Source organism: Oncorhynchus nerka, linkage group LG12 (genome assembly GCF_034236695.1).
Source record: "Oncorhynchus nerka isolate Pitt River linkage group LG12, Oner_Uvic_2.0, whole genome shotgun sequence".
Classification (NCBI taxonomy): Eukaryota; Metazoa; Chordata; class Actinopteri; order Salmoniformes; family Salmonidae; genus Oncorhynchus; species Oncorhynchus nerka.
In genome coordinates this window covers 48,998,943-49,021,541 of record NC_088407.1, presented here as the reverse complement: position 1 = coordinate 49,021,541, position 22,599 = coordinate 48,998,943, and the positions used below count along the sequence as shown (strand labels likewise).

General features: G+C 40.4%; 1 protein-coding gene across 1 annotated transcript in view; it reads right to left on the bottom strand.

Annotated features, from left to right (window-relative positions):
- impg1b (interphotoreceptor matrix proteoglycan 1b) overlaps window positions 1–15,602 on the bottom strand; it is a 36,135-nt gene extending 20,533 nt beyond the window's left edge. Inside the window, exons 1-7 of the mRNA XM_029675036.2 lie at window positions 15,220–15,602; window positions 8,484–8,705; window positions 5,033–5,199; window positions 4,857–4,891; window positions 3,347–3,387; window positions 3,213–3,262; window positions 2,943–3,101 (exon numbers count right to left, since the gene is read on the bottom strand). Coding sequence (XP_029530896.2) covers window positions 2,943–3,101; window positions 3,213–3,262; window positions 3,347–3,387; window positions 4,857–4,891; window positions 5,033–5,199; window positions 8,484–8,705; window positions 15,220–15,286 — 741 coding nt within the window. The 5' untranslated portion in view covers window positions 15,287–15,602. The remainder of the gene's footprint in view (window positions 1–2,942; window positions 3,102–3,212; window positions 3,263–3,346; window positions 3,388–4,856; window positions 4,892–5,032; window positions 5,200–8,483; window positions 8,706–15,219) is intronic.
- Window positions 15,603–22,599: the final 6,997 nt, after the last annotated feature.

Sequence of the window (22,599 nt, the reverse complement as noted above, 5' to 3'; positions counted from 1 at the left end):
CGGGCAGTCCTTCCCCGAGAGGAAGAGCAGCTCCGTCTTGCCGAGGTTCAGCTTGAGGTGGTGATCCGTCATCCACACTGATATGTCTGCCAGACATGCAGAGATGCGATTCGCCACCTGGTCATCAGAAGGGGGAAAGGAGAAGATTAATTGTGTGTCGTCTGCATAGCAATGATAGGAGAGACCATGTGAGGTTATGACAGAGCCAAGTGACTTGGTGTATAGCGAGAATAGGAGAGGGCCTAGAACAGAGCCCTGGGGGACACCAGTGGTGAGAGCACGTGGTGAGGAGACAGATTCTCGCCACGCCACCTGGTAGGAGCGACCTGTCAGGTAGGACGCAATCCAAGCGTGGGCCGCGCCGGAGATGCCCAACTCGGAGAGGGTGGAGAGGAGGATCTCGGAGAGGGTGGAGAGCAGTTCCTATGGCTTCCACTAGATGTCAACAGTCTTTAGAAATTGTTCTATGTTTTTCTTTTGAGAAATTAAGAAGTAGTCCTATTCTTTCCATGTGTCACTCAGAAGGACTCTAGTCTTTTGGTGCCCGTGAACAGGAGCACCCTCCATGTTGTTCTTCTCCGGTATTGGAAACAGATTATTCTGTCTTAAATTTTATCGATTATTTTACATTTTTGGGTACCTGAGGTTGGATTAGAAACGTTTTTTGAAATGTTTGGACCAAGTTTACAGGTAACTTATTAGATACTTTGTAGTAATATTGGACGAGTTGGAACCGGTGTATTTCTGAATCAAATGCTCCAAATAAATTGACATTTTTGGGACATAAAGAAGGACTTTATCGAACAAAACAACCATTCATTGTGTAACTGAGACATTTGGGATTGCAAAAAGATGAAGATCTTCAAAGGTAAGCGATTTATTTTATTGCTATTTCTGACTTTCGTTATGCATCTGTTTGGTTGGCAAATGTTTTTCATGGTTTTGTATGCGGGGCGCTGTCCTCAGATAATCGTATGGTATGCTTTCGCCATAAAACCTTTTTTAAATCTGACAAAGCGGCTGGATTAACAAGAAGTTTATCTTTTAAATGGTGTAAGTCACTTGTATCGTCATGAATGTTTAATATTACTTAGTTAGTATTTTTGAATTTCCAGCTTTGCAATTTACCGGATGTTGTCAGATCTATCCCGTTAATGGGATTTGAGCGTTAAGGGGTCCATAAGAGGTTTTAAGATCAATTTCTTATTTTACAATGACAGCCAGCCCGGCCAAACCCTCCGCGGACGACGCTGGGCCAAATGTTCGCCGCCCTATGGGACTCCCAATCACGGCCGGTTGTGATACAGTGCCTTAGACTGCTGCGCCACTCGGGAGCATACAGTGAGGGATTGTAAGGATTGTCCCACACAACGCCCAACTAATTTCCGGCCAACAGTTCTTTCAATGAAAGTATTATCTTAAGAGTGTGATATTTTAAAAAGTACGGGTGCGGCGGGACATGCCCTGGTTTGCGTACCTTTGAAGTTCAGATGGGCAAATGGAATAGTAACTGAAATCTGGACACTGATTGTACTGTATGCCTATAACATATAACATGTAGCCAATTATAATATTAACTAAAATGGTACACCAAATGTTCATTTAGTCTCGGGAACAGGAGTGGAGAAATATGATTTCTTTCTTTCAACATTTCTTGAGAGAATGCGAATGCGCAAGTAGGGACCTCAAACTTTTTCATAGACTGACACTGTTACATAAAAGCTGACAGTATTTCAACCATATAAATGCATCCAAGAGCGACTGAAATCTTATCAGAAACATGTTTGATTGTTTTCACAGCTTTTAATTTCCTTAAAACTGGTCAAACTGATGTCATTTCGACATTTTGTATGGGAAGAATGTTGCGTTTTCTCCCCGGGCCCCTAAAAGTCCTCGTTCAGTGAGAGAAGCAGAAATAAATGTCCCTGTCTTCAGAGTCAAATTCTTACACGTGAATGGAATGTCTTCATAATCTAACACATCAGGCACAAAACACAATTCATCTCTGAGACACAAGATCTACGTTTGCCCATTGAGCTAAAGCCTAGGCATTATGAGTTGACAGGTCTCAGTCGAGTCAAGGTTATTAATCGTGCGAATGTAGTTCACTAAACCCATCTCTGAAATAAAAGCTCATTTACTTCAACATTCTCAAAAGGTCCAATACAGTTGTTTTTATCTCAATATAAAATCATGTCTGGGTAACAATTAAGTACCTTACTGTGATTGTTTTCAATTAAAAAGGTAAAAAAATAAAAATAGCTTCTTAGCAAAAAGCAATTTCTCAAGCAAGAATTTAGCTGGGGCAGCTTGGGAGTGGTCTTAAAACTGAAAACGGGCTGTTATAGGTAGATAGGTTTGGAACTGTTTCTTATTTGTCTAAATACTAATTTACCACCTAGTGATTTCACTGGGCAGGCCTAAACTCCATCCCACCAAAAACAGGCAGAAATTCCATGCCGTCTTTTCAAACAGCTCTTACACTGTCCCATTTATACCCGCTCGCCCTCTCCGGCACTCGACATCGCCAGTTGTCTCATCATTACGCACACCTGCCACCATCGTTATGTGCACCTGTGCCTCATGACACTCACCTGGACTCCTTCACCTTCCCTATTACCTCCCCTATATCTGTCACTCCCCTTGGTTCTTTCCTCAGGCGTTATTGATTCTGTTTCTGTTTCATGTCTGTACACTTTTTGTGTTTCTTGTTTTGTACTATGTTCTATTTATTATTACATTTGCACTCCCTGTACTTGCTTCCCGACTCCCTGTGTTCACGTTACATACACTGAAACTACATACACTGAAGCATTATCATAATTTTCACAATTTCATAGTATTTATCCAACCTTGTTGTATGGAAATATGTATAAAACACATGAAAATCAAGTCTTTGACTGCACTGGGCCTTTAAGACTTTTCCTCTATGTTCTCCTCACCGTATCATGGAGATCTTGTGTGATGTCATGGTACTGGGGAGCTGCAGGGTCACTCAGAACAAGTTCACTGTAGCCAGAGTCTGCTATGGTGACACTGAACTCCACTATCTGCTCCTCAATAATCGCCTCCTCTGGTACAATATTAGGAATGTCTGTTATCTGTGGAAAGCAAAAGCAGCAATGTCATTTTCAATGGCCATCAATGTCAATGTTCAGTCAAGATTATAAAGCCAAGGCAAGGTAGACCTCAGAAAATATGATTAAACTTACCTCCTTTGCTTCAGTCGGAATGATAAACTGTTCTGATGGAGTTTTCGAGCCTACAAAGTGAGCATTGTGCATTCATTCAGGAATTTTGTATTATTACTTTGAGCATACTGCCTTGATGAATGTGGAGTACTTACATTTCTCAATCTCAGTTCCTCCAGCTGTTGATACCTCAACCCTGGAAAACAAAAATACATGTTTTGCAACAATTCAAATGTCAAGTCTCACACACAAGTTCAGTGAAATGCCTTTCTTGCTAGCTCTAAACCCAACAATGCAGAAATCAATAACAGTGTAATACAAAAAAATAACATAAAGGTAGAACAAAAACATGTTCGTAACACTTAAATAAGAAATAAGAAGAACACCAGAAAGTAAGTACAGGGTCAGTCAGTTCCAGTACCATATTTACAATGTGCAGGGATACTGGAGTGATAGAGGTAGGTAGATGCAGTGCCTTCAGAAAGTATTTATACCCCATTACTTATTCCAAATTTTGTTGTGTTACAGACTGAATTTGGTATTTGGTAAGGGTAGGATTAAACAATACTGGATTAAACAATACCCCATAATGACAAAGTGAAAAAACAAACTCAAAAGGGTTGAGTACTTTTTGACTCAAGACATTTCAGATTTAAATTTAAAATTTTGTTTTAACATTTTGAAAAACATAATTCCACTTTGACATTATGGGGTATTGTGTGTAGGCCTATGACGAAATGTAATACATTTTAAATTCAGGCTGCAACACAACAAAATGTGGAAAAAGTCAAGGGGTGTTTATACTTTCTGAAGGCACTGTATGGAAAGAGTAATTTGTTACAAAACACCAAAAAGTGTAATGACATTCAGCGATTGTCATTAGGTCTACACTTGATCAATGCGTATCGCTGATAAAATTGATTTTTTATGTAGAAAAAAAAGAAGTTGCGAGAAGGGGCTGAAATACGGGATTGTACAGGGATGACAAGCACAGTCACATTATTATATATATATTTTTAAACCATGACACAGAGGTGAGGGTGTTCGTTTAATTTAGAATAAGCTTTTATTTTCATATTTACCACTGTAGCAGTACAAATTGCACTCTAAACAAATAGGAGAGTGGTTAAATTAGCATTATTTAGAGAGCACTCCCTCCCTCACTACCCCCCTCCTTCCAATATGGTTGTATGTTAAATCAGGCCACCAGATGTACAGACTCCATCAGTTTAGGGAGATGAGGAGGGTCATTTGAGTGTATCTGTTCTTGCCCTCTACCAATTGTGCTTTGCTGAAACAGCAAGTGAGAGTGTTGTTGGTCTTGATGACATTTTACCATTAGAATTTAAACCTTTATGAACAGCTCTTTTGGAAAGGCTTGTCTAGTCTCTGGAGTTGTAGATGGTCGCCAGCCATTTTAGAATTTTGTAGTCAAACCAAAAATATCTGTGGGGTATGAAACATTTATTTGAGATTTTTTTTGTGCCGTCTATTTTGTTTTCAAACACCATATTAAATTAGAATTCAAGTGATAGAAAGAGGTCGTTGGTTGAACATTTATGAGGGAAGGGGGTTGAACACCCGTTTCAATGAAACGTTGCAGACCTACTTCTTGTAATCTCTATAAACAATATTGAACATTTCTCCAACCTTTTATCTACCTACCTTTGTTGCTGGATCTTCTCCTGTTCAGCAACTCTCTGAAAACCAAACAAACATACAAATTCAAAAAATATCATAAAATGTTATTACATCTTTAAGACTTATCACAGCCAATCTTTGTGCTATTACCCCTCAATGTTGCCCTTATTACTATGGTGCATGCAGGTTTTAATACTCACTGTGGCCACCATGTCAATGTGTTCCTGAGTACTGCTGAAGTTTCTTGCCACCTCATCCAGACAGAGAGAGTCATGCTGGCAGGCATAAGTCCAATGCTTGTACTCATCTGAGTTAGGAACCCTATCCAGGAAGATACGGAAGGCTTCCCATATCGCCTCCTGGCAAACTAAATAAATATATTAAAACATGTCAGAATTGCTGAATAAAGATGTGTGTGTCTGTGTGGGAACAACTCTAAGCTTATAGAGTAAATGGCAATTCAATGTAATGTATTCACAATCTTGTTACTTTATGCATGTAAGACAATACACAGAAATTTATTCTTTATGGTCGAGGTTTGAACAAACATTTTTTTTCAAATCAAATCAAATTGTATTTGTCACATGCGCCGATAACAACAGATGTAGTAGACCTTACAGTGAAATGCTTACTTACAAGCCCTTAACCAACCAATGCATTTTAAGAAAATACCTAAAAAAAAGTACATGTTGTTGGGGTGGAGTCAATGCAAATAGTCTGGGTAGCCATTTGATTAGATGTTCAGGAGTCTTATGGCTTGGGGGTAGAAGCTGTTTAGAAGCATCTTGGACCCAGACTTGGTGCTCCGGTCCCGCTTGCTGTGCGGTAGCAGAGAGAACAGTCTATGACTAGGGTGGCTGGAGTTTTTGACAGTTTTTGGGCCATTCCTCTGACACCACCTGGTGTAGAAGTCCTGGATGGCAGAAAGCTTGGGCCCAGTGATGTACTGGGATGTACGCACTACCCTCTGTAGTACCTTGCGGTCGGAGGCGCGAGCAGTTGCCATACCAGACAGTGATGCAACCCGTCAGGATGCTCTCGATGGTGCAGCTGTAGAACCTTTTGAGGATCTGAGGACCCATGCCAAATTTTTTCAGTCTCCTGAGGGGGAATAGGTTTTATTGAGCCCTCTTCACAACTGTCTTGGTGTGCTTGGACCGTTTGTTGGTGATGTGGATGTACAGCCACGTCGATGAGAATGGGGTGTGCTCGGTCCTCCTTTTCCTGTAGTCCACAATCATCTCCTTTGTCTTGACCGCGTTGAGGGAGAGGTTGTTGTCCTTGCACCACACGGTCAGGTCTCACACCTCCTCCCTATAGGCTGTCTCTTTGTTGGAGTCGTGCCTAGCCATGCAGTCATGTGTGAACAGGGAGTACAGGAGGGGACTGAGCATGCACCACTGAGGGGCCCCCGTGTTGAGGATCAGCGTGGCGGCTGTGTTGTTACCTACCCTTACCACCTGGGGGCGGCCCGTCAGGAAGTCCAGGATCTATTTGCAGATGGAGGTGTTTAGTCCCAGGGTTCTTAGCTTAGTGATGAGCTTTGAGGGCACTATGGGGTTGAATGCTGAGCTGTAGCCAATGAATAGCATTCTCACATAGGTGTTCCTTTTGTCCAGGTGGGAAAGGGCAGTGTGGAGTGCAATAGAGATTGCATCATCTGTGGATCTGTTGGGCTGTATGCAAATTGGAAAGGGTCTAGGGTTTCTGGGATGATGGTGTTGATGTGAGCCATGATCAGCCTTTCAAAGCACTTCATGGCTACAGATGTGAGTGCTACAGGTCGGTAGTCATTTAGGCAGGTTACCTTAGTGTTCTTGGGCACAGGGACTACAATGGTCTGCTTGAAACATGTTGGTATTACAGACTCAGACAGGGAGATGTTGAAAATGTCAGTGAAGATACTTGCCAGTTGGTCAGCACATGCTCGGAGTACACGTCCTGGTAATCCGTCTGGCACTGCGTCCATGTGAATTTGGACCTGTTTAAAGGTCTTACTCACATAGGTTGTGGAGAGCTTGATCACACAGTCATCCGGAACAGCTCTCATGCATGTTTCAATGTTACTTGCCTCGAAGCGAGCATAGATGTTATTTAGCTCGCCTGGTAGGCTCGTGTCATTGGGCAGCTCTCGGCTGTGCTTCCCTTTGTAGTCTGTAATAGTTTGCAAGCCCTGCCACATCGATGCACTTATTGATGAAGACAGTGACTGATGTGGTGTACTTCTCAATGCCATCAGAAGAATCCCGGAACATATTCCATTCTGTGCTAGTCACTTTAGATATTGAAACCCAATTCTGGTATGTAATGTACTCGTCCCTGATATTTGGGAATGTTAGAAACATGAATAAAAAAAGCCCTGACACTTTTTATGATTTATTTATCTCTGTTATGAGGAGCACTGTTGAATTATCTAATATGTTTACGCCTGGGGAAGTTCTCTTACATTTTCATTTCATAGAGTGAAGTTATTATTTCCACGGCATATTCACTGTTTGAATACCCTCCACCTTAATGTAACTCGGGCCCTGAATATAAGTGAACACCTACAGTATTTTATGCTTTTCAAGTTGAACTTCTCTCAGTTTGTGAAGTCTCAACCATGACAACTTCCAAGCCAGCAATTATTTATTAAATTGTGACAAAGATTTTCTGTTTGATGAACTGCTTTCTCTCTCTCCTGAAGGAAACAGTTCAGAGCCACTGTTTTTGGAATAGCTTAATCACCCCACTGTCTAAAGGTGTCCCATGACTATGAATACTGTAAGGATTTACGAGCTCACAGAAAAGTGTGGCACAATAGGGTATGTTTATATCGTAGAATTGGGAATTAGAATACTCAAATGGACATGAACCTTCTTCTGACGGTATTAAGGTCAGCCATTGTGTTTTTAAGGGAGTTGGTGCTCAGCCAGTGCTGTGTTTTAACCAACCAGTAGAGGCATATGTGATGCATTTCCTGCTTTTACTTACGCAGGGAAACAAAAGTAAGGCATGTGATATATCAGAAATTGTGTAATGGAATTATTGCCAACCTTAAATATTGTCATATATTTATAAATATAGTTTACACCGGTTTTATACCAATTGTTTGTGTAAATAGCCTCTAAAATACTGTATATGTAAACAGACCATACATGTCAAAATGTTTGTTTTCTTGGAAAGCTGTGTGTTATTACTTGATACAATATCAGTTCTTGTTGCCTATCATCAACTGACTGCATTGTTTGTATGGAATGTTGGGATATTGACTGTTAATAATAATACAAAAATTGCAAACAAACATGCGCTGCAGATAATCTCCAAATTCCTTGTTTTACACAATATCTTAAGGGCTTGTAAGTAAGCTTTTCACTGTAAGGTCTGCACCTGTTGTATTCGGTGCGTGTGACAAATACAATTTGATTTGATTTGATATGCCTCTGGATCTTTGAGGGTTTATAACATCGCCCCTCTAGTAATTTAATAGGATCTCTAAGGTTTATATGTTCCTGTTCCCAGTCGATCTTCGCCCTCAATATATGCCATTTAGCAGACACTTTAACCCAAGCAACTTACAGTGAGTGAATACATGAGAGAATACATTTTTAGTATGTGACTCCAGTGGGAATGGAAGTATTGACGTTGGCATTGCTAGGACCATGTCCTTACCTCTGAGTTTGTAGTAGGCCCGATGGCTTGAGATGACCGCCTTTACGTTCTCTTGAGGACATACTTTCACCCCACTGGTGAAGAACGTAGACCTCTTTGTCAGGTGTCTGTCCTGGTCCTGTCTCGTTTTAACATGTGCGGTGTGTTTGATTGGTCTTACACTATCCAGGAAATGTCTGTGTTTGACATCTCGGATTCCAGACAAATCTTGCACCTGTAGGTCTGCAACAAAAAGACAGATATAAGAAATGGTTATCTTACCATATCTTTTTGTCCAAATATACCTAAATAGAGTATTACATTATTGGTCATTTTATAATATAAATGTAGAAGATGTATACTGCTTACTTTCCCAAATCGTATGTAAGGTCTAACCATAGAGAATGATAGAGATATCATCTTTATATACGTTGCCTTCAGAAAGTTTTCATACCCCTTGACTCATTTTGTTGTGTTACAACCTGAAATCAAAATGTGTTAAATATATATATTTTTTAAACCCATATACTCACAATACCCCAGAATGACAAAGTGAAAACGAAATACAGAAATATCCAATTTACTTAAGTATTCACATGCCTGGGTCAGTACATGTTAACAATCACCTTTGGCAGTGATTACAGCTGTGATTACAGTAGGTGTGTTATGGTGACTGTATTACCACCACACCAGTGGTCACGAGTCATGATGCCAGTCAAATCCTCGTGACTTTTTAGTCACGGTAATTAGGCTTCTCCAAGCTCTGGAGCTGCTGATGGTCATTAGTAGCCTACCAAAATATACCAGCTGCCTGATAGTCAGCACTCTGTTGTCCCTCTAATCACTCTGACACCAATGCAAATGTAATTTGAAAATCGAATCAAATGCTTCATGAGAGTCCATGAGCTCATGTTGAGCAAGATTTCTATGGACTATACAATTGTGTGAGAAAACAGAGTTTTGATGGCCTCTATTAAAAAGAGGAGGCCTACTATATTCATTTCTCAACTTTCCTAATATTAATATTCTTGCTGGCAAGAAAATGAACCACAAGAAAAGCATCCTCCATTTGCTTTTTAAGTGCATAGATGACATGTATTTTTTCCCCTGCCCCATTCTAAATATTTTTTAAAATCACACATGTATATACGTATACTAAGTAGTATAAGATTAGATCAAGAATAGTCTGGGTGATAATGGATGCTAATATTCGCCTATCACTTGAGAATTATATATTATCACTTGTGAATGATGCCCAGTTTGTGGGTCAACTTCTGATCTGTTGTGTCAGCCTCATTGCTTTTAAAAGGGATTCTAGTGGTTTGTATTAATTTGGGATCTATCGCATCCCATAACTGTCCCAGACTATGATTGGAATATTTATTTCTCGCACAGAATAGGTCAACTTTTGTACTATGGGGGATAGTAGATTGACATAGGCTAGTGCTTTTGCTGTTCATTAGGCCTACTAATCTTGTTGGCTGATGAAAAGTAAATGTGGGCAGTTCTTCCAACAACTTCAATATGCACCTTGGAATTCAACAAGGACAAAACACATAGCCCAATATTGGTATCACAACTAAAGTTGCATAAATAACTCTAAATTAAGAAAATAGAAGGACATGTTTCTTTGTTAACCACTCAATACAGAATAGCCGCATGTACAAACTCTCTCAAATATTTTGGAGAAAATATGCTTTCCATTGTATTCAGCTATGTTCAATTGTATTCTTCATAATATAAAATAATGCCACTGAATTCTAAGCAAACCTTGCTTGCTAAATTAACTAGTGTAGCCCACAGCCAAATGGCATAGCCAGATCAGGGCCTAACATCAGGGCCTAAGGACAACTCAGAGTATGCTATTCTGCTCTTCTGAAATAAACAACATTTTCTTCATACCATGTTTCTTTAGACCTGTCTAAAATGAATAAATGGATTTAATGTGATAGTGTAGGCTATATTACATGGATTTACTAGACTTTTTAAAATGTAAATTTTCCAAAGGTCTGCATCAGTGGCTTGTAGGCTATGCATGGAAGCCAGGAAATGTGTTTATGTTAATTCACGGTTAATTACCGTGAGACCGGAAGTTATTTGCTTGACTGACAAAATGTCACGACCGCCAAAGCAGTCATCAAGGCAAAGGGTGGCTATTTGAAGAATCTCAGATATTAAATATATTTTGATTTGTTTTACACTTTTTTGGTTACTACATGATTCCATATGTGTTATTTCATAGTTTTGATGCCTTCACTATTTTTCTAAAATGTAGAAAATAGTAAAAAAAATTAAGAAAAACTCTTGAATGAGTAGGTGTTCTAGAACTTTTGACCGGTAGTGTATATATAACTGTGGTAAGCATTCGAGCCAATAAGGGCCGGGGGGATACGGGGATGCAATTCAAACAGTATGTAAACATGAATAAAGTCACCAGTGTTTAATGTCCTTCAGACCAGTCCCGTATTAGAGTGATCCCCAGCTGAGGCAGATGAAAAAGCTCTCTATGATCTAGCTGTTCAGAAAACACAAGACATTGACTTCCTCCATTTTCACAGCCTCGGCCATCACAACAAGGTAGTGCCATGGTGTTATGAAAGACAATTAAGCCAGTGAATACAGTCAGTCGTTCAAAGTGAGCTAATTGTTTAAGGCGTGCCTTGCAACAACCAGGTGGTAAACTTCAAAAGCTTTCTTAAGACATTAAGCCCCCACGCCTATCAGAGGCAAGGGGCTTCCTCAGACCTATCTTGGCAGTAGAGGACCCACAAAGAAATCAGCTTAATGAATAAACACGAGAGGTTGAGTTTCTGGCCAGAAAGTACATTTTTTGAGAGTTTCAACTTCAAAGTTAAAATGTTAAGTTCGTGTAATACGGTGAATGGGAATCACAGACTCGCAATCTGATTATTCTCCTATTAGAGAGCATATTGACAAACAAACTAGATAACATTATGATGTGCTCAGTGAGGACCGAGGAGGTCCCCATGCACATGGGCCAGCATGAGGGCCTGCAGGGGAAATGGCCGCAAATGCAATGCACAACAGTGAGGGCCTCATAAAGCAGAGCTACATGCCAGAAAAGATTAGTGTCCAGAGCCACTGAAAGCAGAAAGCCTTTGTTTATTTTGGGATAATGAACAGACCGAAGACACAATCCGTCCAAAATCAGGACCCAACATTCAGAAGTAGTCTCATGCAAAAGTTGAAAATGCTTCTTAACAATTCTGACATGGTCATAACCATGTCATATATGTCACGACAACTGACATAACTTGTCGTAACCTGTTATAATATGTCCATAACACTGTCATGACACAGATATTATGACCTGTTGTGACATATATTGTGTTTGTTTATGGCTGGTTATGACCCCTACATAAATTGACCATGTTAAATTATCATTGTAATTGTGCACACACTGATGTCAGACAAGCACCTAATCAAATCAAATCAAATGTATTTGTCACATACACATGGTTAGCAGATGTTATTGCGAGTGTAGCGAAATGCTTGTGCTTCTAGTTCCGACAATGCAGTAATAACCAACGAGTAATCTAACCTAACAGTTCCAAAACTACTACCTTATACACACAAGTGTAAAGGGATAAAGAATATGTACATAAAGATATATGAATGAGTGATGGTACAGAACGGCATAGGCAAGATGCAGTAGATGGTATCGAGTACAGTATATACATATGAGATGAGTATGTAAACAAAGTGGCATAGTTTAAAGTGGCTAGTGATACATGTATTACATAAAGATGCAGTAGATGATATAGAGTACGTAATAGAGTATGTAATGCTTTGTCGCTGATGACTGGAATGAACGCAGGAGCATCTAGACATTATCTTACATTTCTTTTAGACTAACTTTTCGTTTTCAACAGCGGAGATTTGTATAAACCTTTCTGTCTGTCTCTCCCACATTTGCAACATCGTTTCAATATTCAAATTTGATCTCCAGCTATCCCATAGTAATGAAGGTGTCGGGACGAGACAGACAGGCAGGCAGGCAGCGTTTCTCAACCAGTCGAAATCATGAATCAGCTTTTTATGGATATATACACTAACGATCAAAAGTTTTAGAAAACCTACTGTACTCATTCAAGGATTTGTCTTTATTTTTACTATTTTCTACATTGTAAAATAGTAGTGAAGACATCAAAACTATGAAATAATACATATGGAATCATGCAGTAAGCAAAAAAGTGTTAAAACGAATTCAAATATATTTTATATTTGAGATTCTTCAAATAGCCACCCTTTGTCTTGATGACAGCTTTGCCCACTCTTGGGATTCTCTCAACCAGCTTCACCTGGAATACTTTTCCAACAGTCTTGAAGGAATTCCCACATACGCTGAGCACTTGTTGGCTGCTCTTCCTTCACTCTGCGATCCGACTCATCCCAAACCATCTCAATTTGGTTGAGGTCGGAGGATTGTGGATTGTGGAGGCCAGGTCATCTGATGCAGCACTCCATCACTCTCCTTATTGGTAAAATAGCCCTTATGCAGCCTGGAGGTGTGGTGGGTCATTGTCCTGTTGAAAAACAAATGATAGTCCCACTAAGCCCAAACCAGATGGGATGGCGTATCGCGGCAGAATGCTGTGGTAGCCATGCTGGTTAAGTGTGCCTTGAATTAAAAAAAAAAATCACAGACATTGTCACCAGCAAAGCACCCCCACAACATCACACCTCATCCTCCATGCTTTACGGTGGGAAATACACATGCAGAGATTATCCGTTCACCCTCACCGAGTCTTACAAAGACACGGCGGTTGGAACCAAAAATGTCCGATTTGGAGGACATATTTCCACTCGTCTTTTGTCCATTGCTTGTGTTTCTTGGCCCAAGCAAGTCTCTTCTTATTATTGGTGTCCTTTAGTAGTGGTTTCTTTGCAACAATTTGACCATGAAGGCCTGATTCACACAGTCTCCACTGAACAGTTGATGTTGAGATGTGTCTGTTACTTGAACTCTGTAAAGCATTTATTTGGGCTGCAATTTCTGAGGCTGGTAACTCTAAAGAACGTATCATCTGCAGCAGAGGTAACTCTGGGTCTTCCATTCCTGTGGCGGTCCTCATGAGAGCCCGTTTCATCATAGTGCTTGATGGTTTTTGCAACTGCACTTGAAGAAACTTTCAAAGTTTTTGAAATGTCCGTATTGACTGACCTTCATGTCTTAAAGTAATGATGGACTGTCGTTTCTCTTTGCTTATTTGACCTGCTCTTGCCATAATATAAGAAATTCCACAAATGAACTTTTAAGAAGGCACACCTGTTAATTAAAATGCATTCCAGGTTACTACCTCATGAAGCTGGTTGAGAGAATGCCAAGTGTGCAAAACTGTCATCAAGGCTAAATGTAGCTATTTGAAGAATGTCAAATATAACATATATTTCGACTTGTTTAACACTTTCTTTGTTGCTAAATTATTCAATATGTGTTATTTCATAGTTGTGATGTCTTCACTATTATTCTACAATGTAGAAAATAGTAAAAAATAAAGAAAAACCCATGAATGAGAAGGTGTTCTAAAACGTTTGACCGGTAGTGTACAAGAAATGTTCATTGAAAAAAGGTCAAACGAAACAAAGTGCAGATAGTTTGCAGCCTTTCCAGTTTTAGTTTGAATTGATTGTGTGAGCTGTGTTGTTGGCTTGCTCCTCTGAACAACAGTGTCCTGACGATTGAGCAAATGTTCTATGACAGGTGAAGACGTGCCTCATTAGCTCATTGTTATGGATCCATCCAAATAAATGTCACTAGAAAACAGCTTAAACAAATGTAAATGCAGCTACTTTGCTGTTAGGCTGTCTGCACGTGACTAAGTTAGCCGTAGTTGGCTAGCAAGCAAGGGATAAGAACGTTGCCAGCCAGTATGGCAATGGAACATTTAGATAGAGAAGATAGAGAACAAAAATACTACTAAACCACTGGGAACCGATAGAACAGACAACCAGCCGGCTTGGGTAGCAACCCTAGATTTGTGCCGGGACTATATCTTGTGGAAGGATGAAATAATATGAATAAATTCCTCAAAATAATTGTATGAAAATATGTCAATCATTATTTGAATATCTTGGTAACCCATTGTATGAAATAATGCCCTTGAAGCCTTGAAGCCGGGTGTTTGGAGGATATATTGGCACGGTATGACCGTGTTATGACACAGGATGTGAAGTTAAGTGTTACCAAATGCTTTCATGGGGGATCTACTACCTCAATAGTGGCTTTTGTAATGTGACCTAACAGTTTATTACATTTTATATGCATGTATATTCAAATCAACGCTGTAACACGTGTATTCAAGTGCATCGGGTAGGACGAGCTGATACTGTATTTAACGTCTAAAGCAGCTGTAAATACAGTTGCCCTTGATGGAGTAAGGGATAAAAGTCAAGTGTATCACACCACTCTCCCAGTCCTCTTACATAATGCACCAAGCATGCCCCAACTTTTGTCAACTTTTTTTCAACATGGTTCCGTTCAGTTCTGCAGTATGAAGAAACTTTGAACCAGGGGGATTTGCGAATCAATTTGACACAATTGCCAAACTGTCACAATGTTCTGCCTTCTAATCTGACCCATCATGAATGCGTTGTACTCAGCCATGCACACCATATCTCTCTCATTGTGAAAGAACAAAGCATAATCTCACTTCAATTAGACTGAGACAAAAAACAAACAACCAACCAGACGAGCAGCAAATGCTATTACAGGTTCCCTGGAGTGAGAGCTTACCTTTGATTCGAGTGGCTGCAACGTTAAACAGAAATAGGGCGAGGAATAGTCCCGTTCTCAAATGCATGATGGACTAGTTCAAGTCCTTTCGGGGCCCAATTTTTTTCATTTGGAAACAAAAGGAATGTTCCTTTTATCTCAAGTCCATGAGGAAAAAAGTATTGTCAATGGTGACAAAGTGTCAACGAGCTAAAAGAGGGGTTGTTCACTCCTTTCTCGTCTCCAGTGAGGTACTAGCAGATGGTGGTACAGTCCAGGCTGAAGTTTGAGCTCTGAGTCAATCAATGATCCCTGCAGACCTGAACGAAAGATGGAAAAAGGTGTCAAGGTGGGGAGCATGTAGAATAACTCCAAGTTACTCAACTGTAAGTGTAGGTGTGACAACTGTGATGAGATTCAAAAAGCAGGTCCAGTGAATAATCTGTTTACCTTCTGCTTGCTCGTCGTAATCCCTCCCTGGCCACGTGGTGGCCTAGCCTCATCCTGTTAGGGCCCTTCTGGAGCCTCATCTGTCAGTCAATCAGCGGGGCCCACTGCCCTATGGTGTCCATTCAGTGTACCTGATCCTCAGTCTCTTAGCTCCCAGACCAGGCTAGATTCTCAGCGCACTCTCTTCAGGCTAGCTCACACCAGATGCTCCTCGAGGCGCCAAACTCACAGGCTGCCAACCAAGGTTGCTGGGCTGTAAGGACTGTACTGGATGTCCAACTCACAGACTCCCAGACCGACAAAATGTGCTTTATCTCTGCTCTGGGTGCGTGGCAGAGCTGCTCTGTTGTTATTTTTGTTGTTTCCTCCTCCCTTTTGTTAAATGGCTGTGGTGGTTTCTACTCAGCTCCCCAAACTGACAAGAGGATTACCAGCTCTAGCCTGTTATTAAAGGGAAAGGGGGATATCTAGTCAGTTATACAACTGAATGCGTTCAACTGAAATGTGTCTTCCACATTTCACCCAACCTCTCTGAATCAGAGAGGTGCGAGGGGCTGCCATAATCAACATCCACGTCTTTGGCGCCTGGGGAACAGTGGGGTAACTGCCTTGCTCAGGGGCAGAATGACAGATTTGTTTTACCTAGTCAGCTCAGGGATTCAATCCAGCAACCTTTCAGTTACTGCCCCAACGCTCTAACCACTAGGCTAATCCTGCCGTTGTAAACTGGCCCAACAGACAACTTCACTTTCATCAACACTAAATGCAAAAGGTTTTGTCTACTCAGGAATGAATCCTCTCTCTGTGTTGCTCTCCACGTGTCACGATCGTCTGAATGAATGGACCAAGGCGCAGCGTACTTAGAGTTCCACATGTTTGATAAGTATGAAACTCACCAAAAACAATACAGAAGAAAACGAAACGTGACGTTCTGGGCTGCTCACAGGCAGCTACACAAAAACAAGATCCCACAAAAACCCAGTGGGAAAAGGCTGCCTTTTGGAGTCAGATATTCTGTGTTTATAGACTTTGTTAACATACAAACTACATAGTCTTATCACGGGTCGCATATAAAATATAGCCTACTTACTGTATCAAATATTACCCCACTATACGTTAAATAAGACAAATCCATTAAGGGTTTTCCCCAAACAAAAGGTTTGACCTTGCGGTGCTTAATAAGTCAAAATAGGTGTAATGTCATGCTGCGTCATTTCTGATAACACACCTCAAGTACACTGTATTGAAAAGACATTAGATAGGCCTAGAGATAACTGTATCAAAATGTAATACAATTATTTTTCGGAATGTATAGAGAATGTATATACTGTATTTTTGGCCTCCCGAGCGGCACAGGTCTAAGGCACTTGATCGCAGTGCTGGCTGTGCCACTAGAGTTTCTGGGTTTGAGTCCTGGCTCTGTCGCAGCCAGCCGTGACCGGGAGACTCATAGGGTGGTGCACAATTGACCCAGCGTCTGTACAGTGTTTCCTCTCGACACATTGGTGCAGCCGGCTTCCCGGTTAAGTGGGCAGTGTGGCTTGGTAGTGTTTCAGAGGACGCACGGCTCTCAACCTTCGCCTCTCCTGAGTCTGTATGTGAATTGCAGCAATGGGACAAGACTGTAACTACCAATTGGATATCATGAAATTGGGGAGGAAAGGGCAAAAAAAAATCATATGTATATATTTTGGAAGCAAACCGAAATCATTCATAACCAATATTACAGTTACACTTCCTCTTAGTGCTCTTTGTTCACATGTTGAGTTGTTTTGATTTTCACATGGTTTTTAACCTCTTCAACCTATGGGGGCGCTATGTCATTATTGGATAAAAAAACGTGCCCATTTTAAGCGCAATATTTTGTCACGAAAAGATGCTCGACTATGCATATAATTGGCAGCTTTGGAAAGAAAACACTCTGACGTATTATCTGTGAGTGCCACAGAACTCATGCTACAGGCGAAACCAAGATGAAACCTCAAACAGGAAATGAGCAGAATTTTTGAGGCTCTGTTTCCCATCGCCTCCTTATATGGCTATGAATGTGTGATGAATGGACCTAAGCTCTCTGCCGTTCGTCCAAGATGTCTGCAGCATTGTGACGTATTTGTAGGCATATCATTGGAAGATTGGCCATAAGAGACTACATTTGCCAGGGGTCCGCCCGGTGTCCTTTGTCTAAATTATTTGAATGTTTTTGCTGGTTTTTGTGAAAATGTTTCCTGCTGATGCTAACGCTAAATGCTACGCTAGCTATCAGTACTGTTACACAAATGCTAGTTTTCTATGCTTGAGAAGCATGTTTTTGAAAATCTGAGATGACAGTGTTGTTAACAAAAGGCTAAGCTTGAGAGCTAGCTTATTAATTTCATTTCATTTGCGATTTTCATGAATAGTTAACGTTGCGTTATGGTAATGAGCTTGAGGCTGTATTCACGATCCCGGATCCGGGATGGCTAGTATCAAGAGTTAACATGCCAAAAGTGTATGTTGCTTTGATGATCTTGGTGTTGCCATCTTTTTCTGGATCTCCATCATCAGTGACCTTGCTGCCTAGGTAGAGGAATTCTTGAATTTCCTCCACTGCTTCTCCATATATGTTAATGTTTGTGTCTGTCTTTTGTTTTTTCTTCACGAGCTTGGTTTTCTTTTCATTGATTTTCAAACCAATTTGGAGGCATGTGTTTGTCAGCTTGCTAACATTTGCATAATCAAGGTCTTCCAGAGTTGAGGTGAGTGTCCATCTCATGCCACTCTTTCAGTTTTTCAGGGTCATAAGCCAGTCAATGGCTATTATGAACTGGGTGGGAGAAAGAATGCCTCTTTGTTTAACACCAGCGTTGACTCTGTTGTTTACGTGTCCATTACAGACAACCTGACAGCAGAAATCACAAGGTATTGATTACGTTGACTGGCCATTTTGGGAGGGATTCCATAGTGGCAAAGTATTTTCCATAGGGATATTCGGTGGAGACTGTCGAAAGCCTTTTTAGTAGGGATGCTAAGCATTCAAAATGTAACGAGTACTTTTGTGCATCAGGGAAAATGTATGGAGTAAAAAGTATTTTTTTTCATTAGGAATGTAGTGAAGTAAAATCTAAAGTACAGATACCCCCAAAAATGATACAAGTATTTTTACTTAAGTACTTAACACCACTGTGTAAATTATAGCTCATTTGTTATTCTGTAAAAGGATTTCAAGCCTTGTTTCTTGGCTGCCTCTTCTGCTTCTGTAGACACATTTTCAGTGAACATTTCTATCACGTTTCTTTACCTCTATGTCTAACTGAGGCTATTCTTTGGAGAGTTTTTCCTTTAGTCTTGTAGATTTTGTACACATGATGTGTTTCTTGATAACTTTCCTTTGTTCTATTGTCTTCCATTCCTTTTTTTGTTTTTCATCTATAGCCCAGAACCGTCTAAACATTTAGGTACATATAAGTGTCTTATCTCGGCTGAAAGCTTACATTCTTGTTAATCTAACTGCACTGTCCGATTTACAGTAGCTATTACAGCGAAAACATGCGGTGCAATTGTTTGACGATGTTGCCCCACATCAAAATATTTTTCCACCAGCACAGGTTTCATACATTCACAAGTAACAATTAAATATTCACTTACTTTTTGAAATTATTCCTCTGATTTGTCATCCAAAGGCTCCCAGCTATAACATGTAGTGTCGTTTTGTTAAATAAAATCCTTCTTTATATGCCATAAAGTCTGTTTAGTTGGCGCCATCGATTTGAGTAAACCACTCGTTCAACATGCAGAGAAAGGAATCCGAAAATCTACCCCTAAACTTTCAAAAAGTTAAAATATGTTTCTATTTACTCCTGAGATACCCTAAAATGTAATCAAACTATACTATTTCTTACGGAAATAAGTATGTTCAATAGGAAACCGATTTTAGCAGGTGCGTACTGTCTTCATGGCACGCGCAAACACGAATTTCCAAGACTGTGTCCCTGTACTAAAACTGATATTTCGTTTTCGTTTTTGAAGTTACAAGCCTGAAACCTTGAACATACCCTTCTGACACCCTGTGGAAGCCATAGGAATTGCAACCAGGAAGCTAATTTTCAATATGACCTTTACTTGCCTTTCTAAGAGGATGGTCTCTCTATCAAAACAATTCTGGTTGGTTTTTCTTTGGATTTTGTCCTACCATATCTTATATTGTGTTATATTCTCCTACATTATTTTAACATTTCTACAAACTTCAAAGTGTTTTATTTCTAATCGTACCAATTATATGAATATCTTGGCTTCGGGGCCTGAGCTACAGGCAGTTTACTTTGGGCACGTCATTCAGGCGGAAATTGAGAAAAAAGGGGCCTAGCCCTAATTAAAAGAGTAAATGGTCATCGGCACTTTCTTTTGGAGGATGTTGAATCTATTCTTTAGGGCAATGTTGAACTGATGCCTGACCTGTATTTCAACTTGGCAGAGTCAAACTGGTTGTTATTTTTCTCACCCAGTTTAGCTTTCCTCAACTTCAGAGACAAATTCCTGATCAGCAGGCTGTGGTCGCTGCCTATATCTGCCACTATTTTGGTCCTTACATCTTTAAGGAAGCGTATTCATTTTCCATTGATGAAGATGTGGTACATTTCGTTCTCAGTTCTTCCGTCAGGTGATTTCCAGGTCACTTTGTGTATGGTTTTATGTAGGAAGATCGTCCCTCCTATTACCAGGTTGTATTGAAATCACCAAGAATCAGGAGTAGGTCGTGTTTTGGAACTTGCTCTAGGGATGATTGTAGGCTTTCATAGAAAATGTCTTTGTGCTCTTTGTCTGTGTCATTTCTAGGGGAGTAGCAGATTATTACTGACAGTTCAATTTTGAGTTGAACCTTGCATCGAGCAGTCGTTCTTTGATTGGTTTCCACTTTTTTGTGCTTCTTTTGGATGATGAGAGCTCTTTGTCGTGGTCATTCCTTCCTGACCAAAGAATGGTGTCTCCTGTGGTCAAGTTGCTCCTCCCATTTCCAGTCCTGCATGCCTCACTGATGCCCAGAATGCCTAGGCCATATGTGTGCATCTCTTGGACGACATGTGCAAGTCTTCCAGTTTGATGCAGGGTCCTTACATTCCAGCTTCCAACGTCGATATTCATTTTGGGTGTTAGGAGATCAATTTTCAGGGTGAGGGCTTCCTTGCAGGTTAGCCCACATCTGTCATTAATCCAGGTCCATTAGTCCATTAGAAAACCACAACAACGTTTTCTCTATTCGGTTTTCCAGAGTAAGGACGCTAGCCCTAAATCCAACCCTTTTCTTTTGTCCCGGGCTTGAGACCGGCAGGACTCCATCTCTAAAGATGAGATCGTGCTTCGTCTGGAACCTCCCCCTGGACCTTTACGTCATGGGTGACCTCACTAGGACGAGGTGGGTGCAAGAGTCAGGAGCAGGAGAGCACTGACGTCCAAATAGAAAATATTTATTTGGGAAGTCCCAAAACACAACAAAACTGGTCAGGAAACAAACCCAACGAAGGCGCCAAACAAAACAGGAATTCGAAGTGACAACAGGAGGAAAAACAATCTACTCCTAAATAAATCACAACGGCACAAACGACCGTGAGAATAGCCTGTGGCGCAATCTAGCACATGCACCAAACAAACACAGAGATAATCCCGCGCAAAATACCAGCAGGCAACGAGGTTAATAAACCCACAGAAATGAACTCAATAGAACACAGGTGTAAGAAACAGACAGAACCATACGAAAAAGAAAAATGGATCGGTGGTAGCTAGTAGGCCGGCGACGACGACCGCCGAGCACCTCCCGAACAGGGAGAGGAACCACCCTCGGTGGAAGTCGTGACACTCAGGTATCTCCAACATGGCAAGGTGGTGACCCACAGAGAAGGTTACGAGTTACCAGCTATTTAATACAGTTACAAGCCATTTATAGAATATTCACATAATAATGAAAAAAAATGTAAATCAGGATATGCTACCAAAAAAAAAAATCACAGATTTGACACATTTATTTACATATAATAATTCATTGTACATGCTTTATTACATATCTTGCAACCATCCAATTGACATTTCTGTACACTGAACATCATTTGAATATTCACAGGTACCATAGTTGGGTCCTTGGAAGTTGTGGGAATGTATATTTTTGGTTTTACATTAGTTGTGGGAACGAAACCATACGTTTCGAGACCAGTAAAACTTAACTTTTTTTTAAAACGTTCTGAGAATAGAAGTGAAAAGGTTGCCTGTTCTGGGAAAGTTTATTTTTGGGTTGCAAATGAGGTTCTGAGAATGTTTTACTCTGGCTCCTTGAAAGTTATTTGGAGCTTTTCCTTAAAACTTTAACTGAATGTTTCAATAAGACTTCTAATAACACTGGACATTAAAACAATAGTTTCCTTGGTCATTAATCATGCAAACACACTTGTTTCATTATGACACAGCATCAAGTGAGATTTGAAACCAAAATCTTCTGTTCTCTATCTATAGATATAGTCTACTGCACCACCAAGATGGAGCTAGGATGTCATATTTTTTCATTTTAGTCTATTCTAACAGACCCCATTTCAAGGGCGACAAATTAAGATCAGGTGTTGCCAATTAGTGAGCGAGACCAACACAACTCAACACACTTAACAAGATAGATAGAGTTTTGTTGATGCTGAGAACGGAATATATGTTTTTAAATAACATTCTAAGAACGTTCTCTGAACATTACTACATTTTTCAAAGTGTTTTTTATGGAAAGTTCAGTTTCTGAGAAGGGAATGTATGTTTTTAAATAACATTCTTAGAACATTCTCTGAATGTTACTAAAGATTTGTGGTTTTTAATGTGGGGAAAAAATGTGAGGCGGAGCACAATTGGCCCAGCGTCGTCCGGATTAGGGGAGGGTTTGGCCGGCCTGGATGTCCTTATCCCATCGCCCTCTAGTGACTCCTGTGGCAGGCCGGGCACATGCAT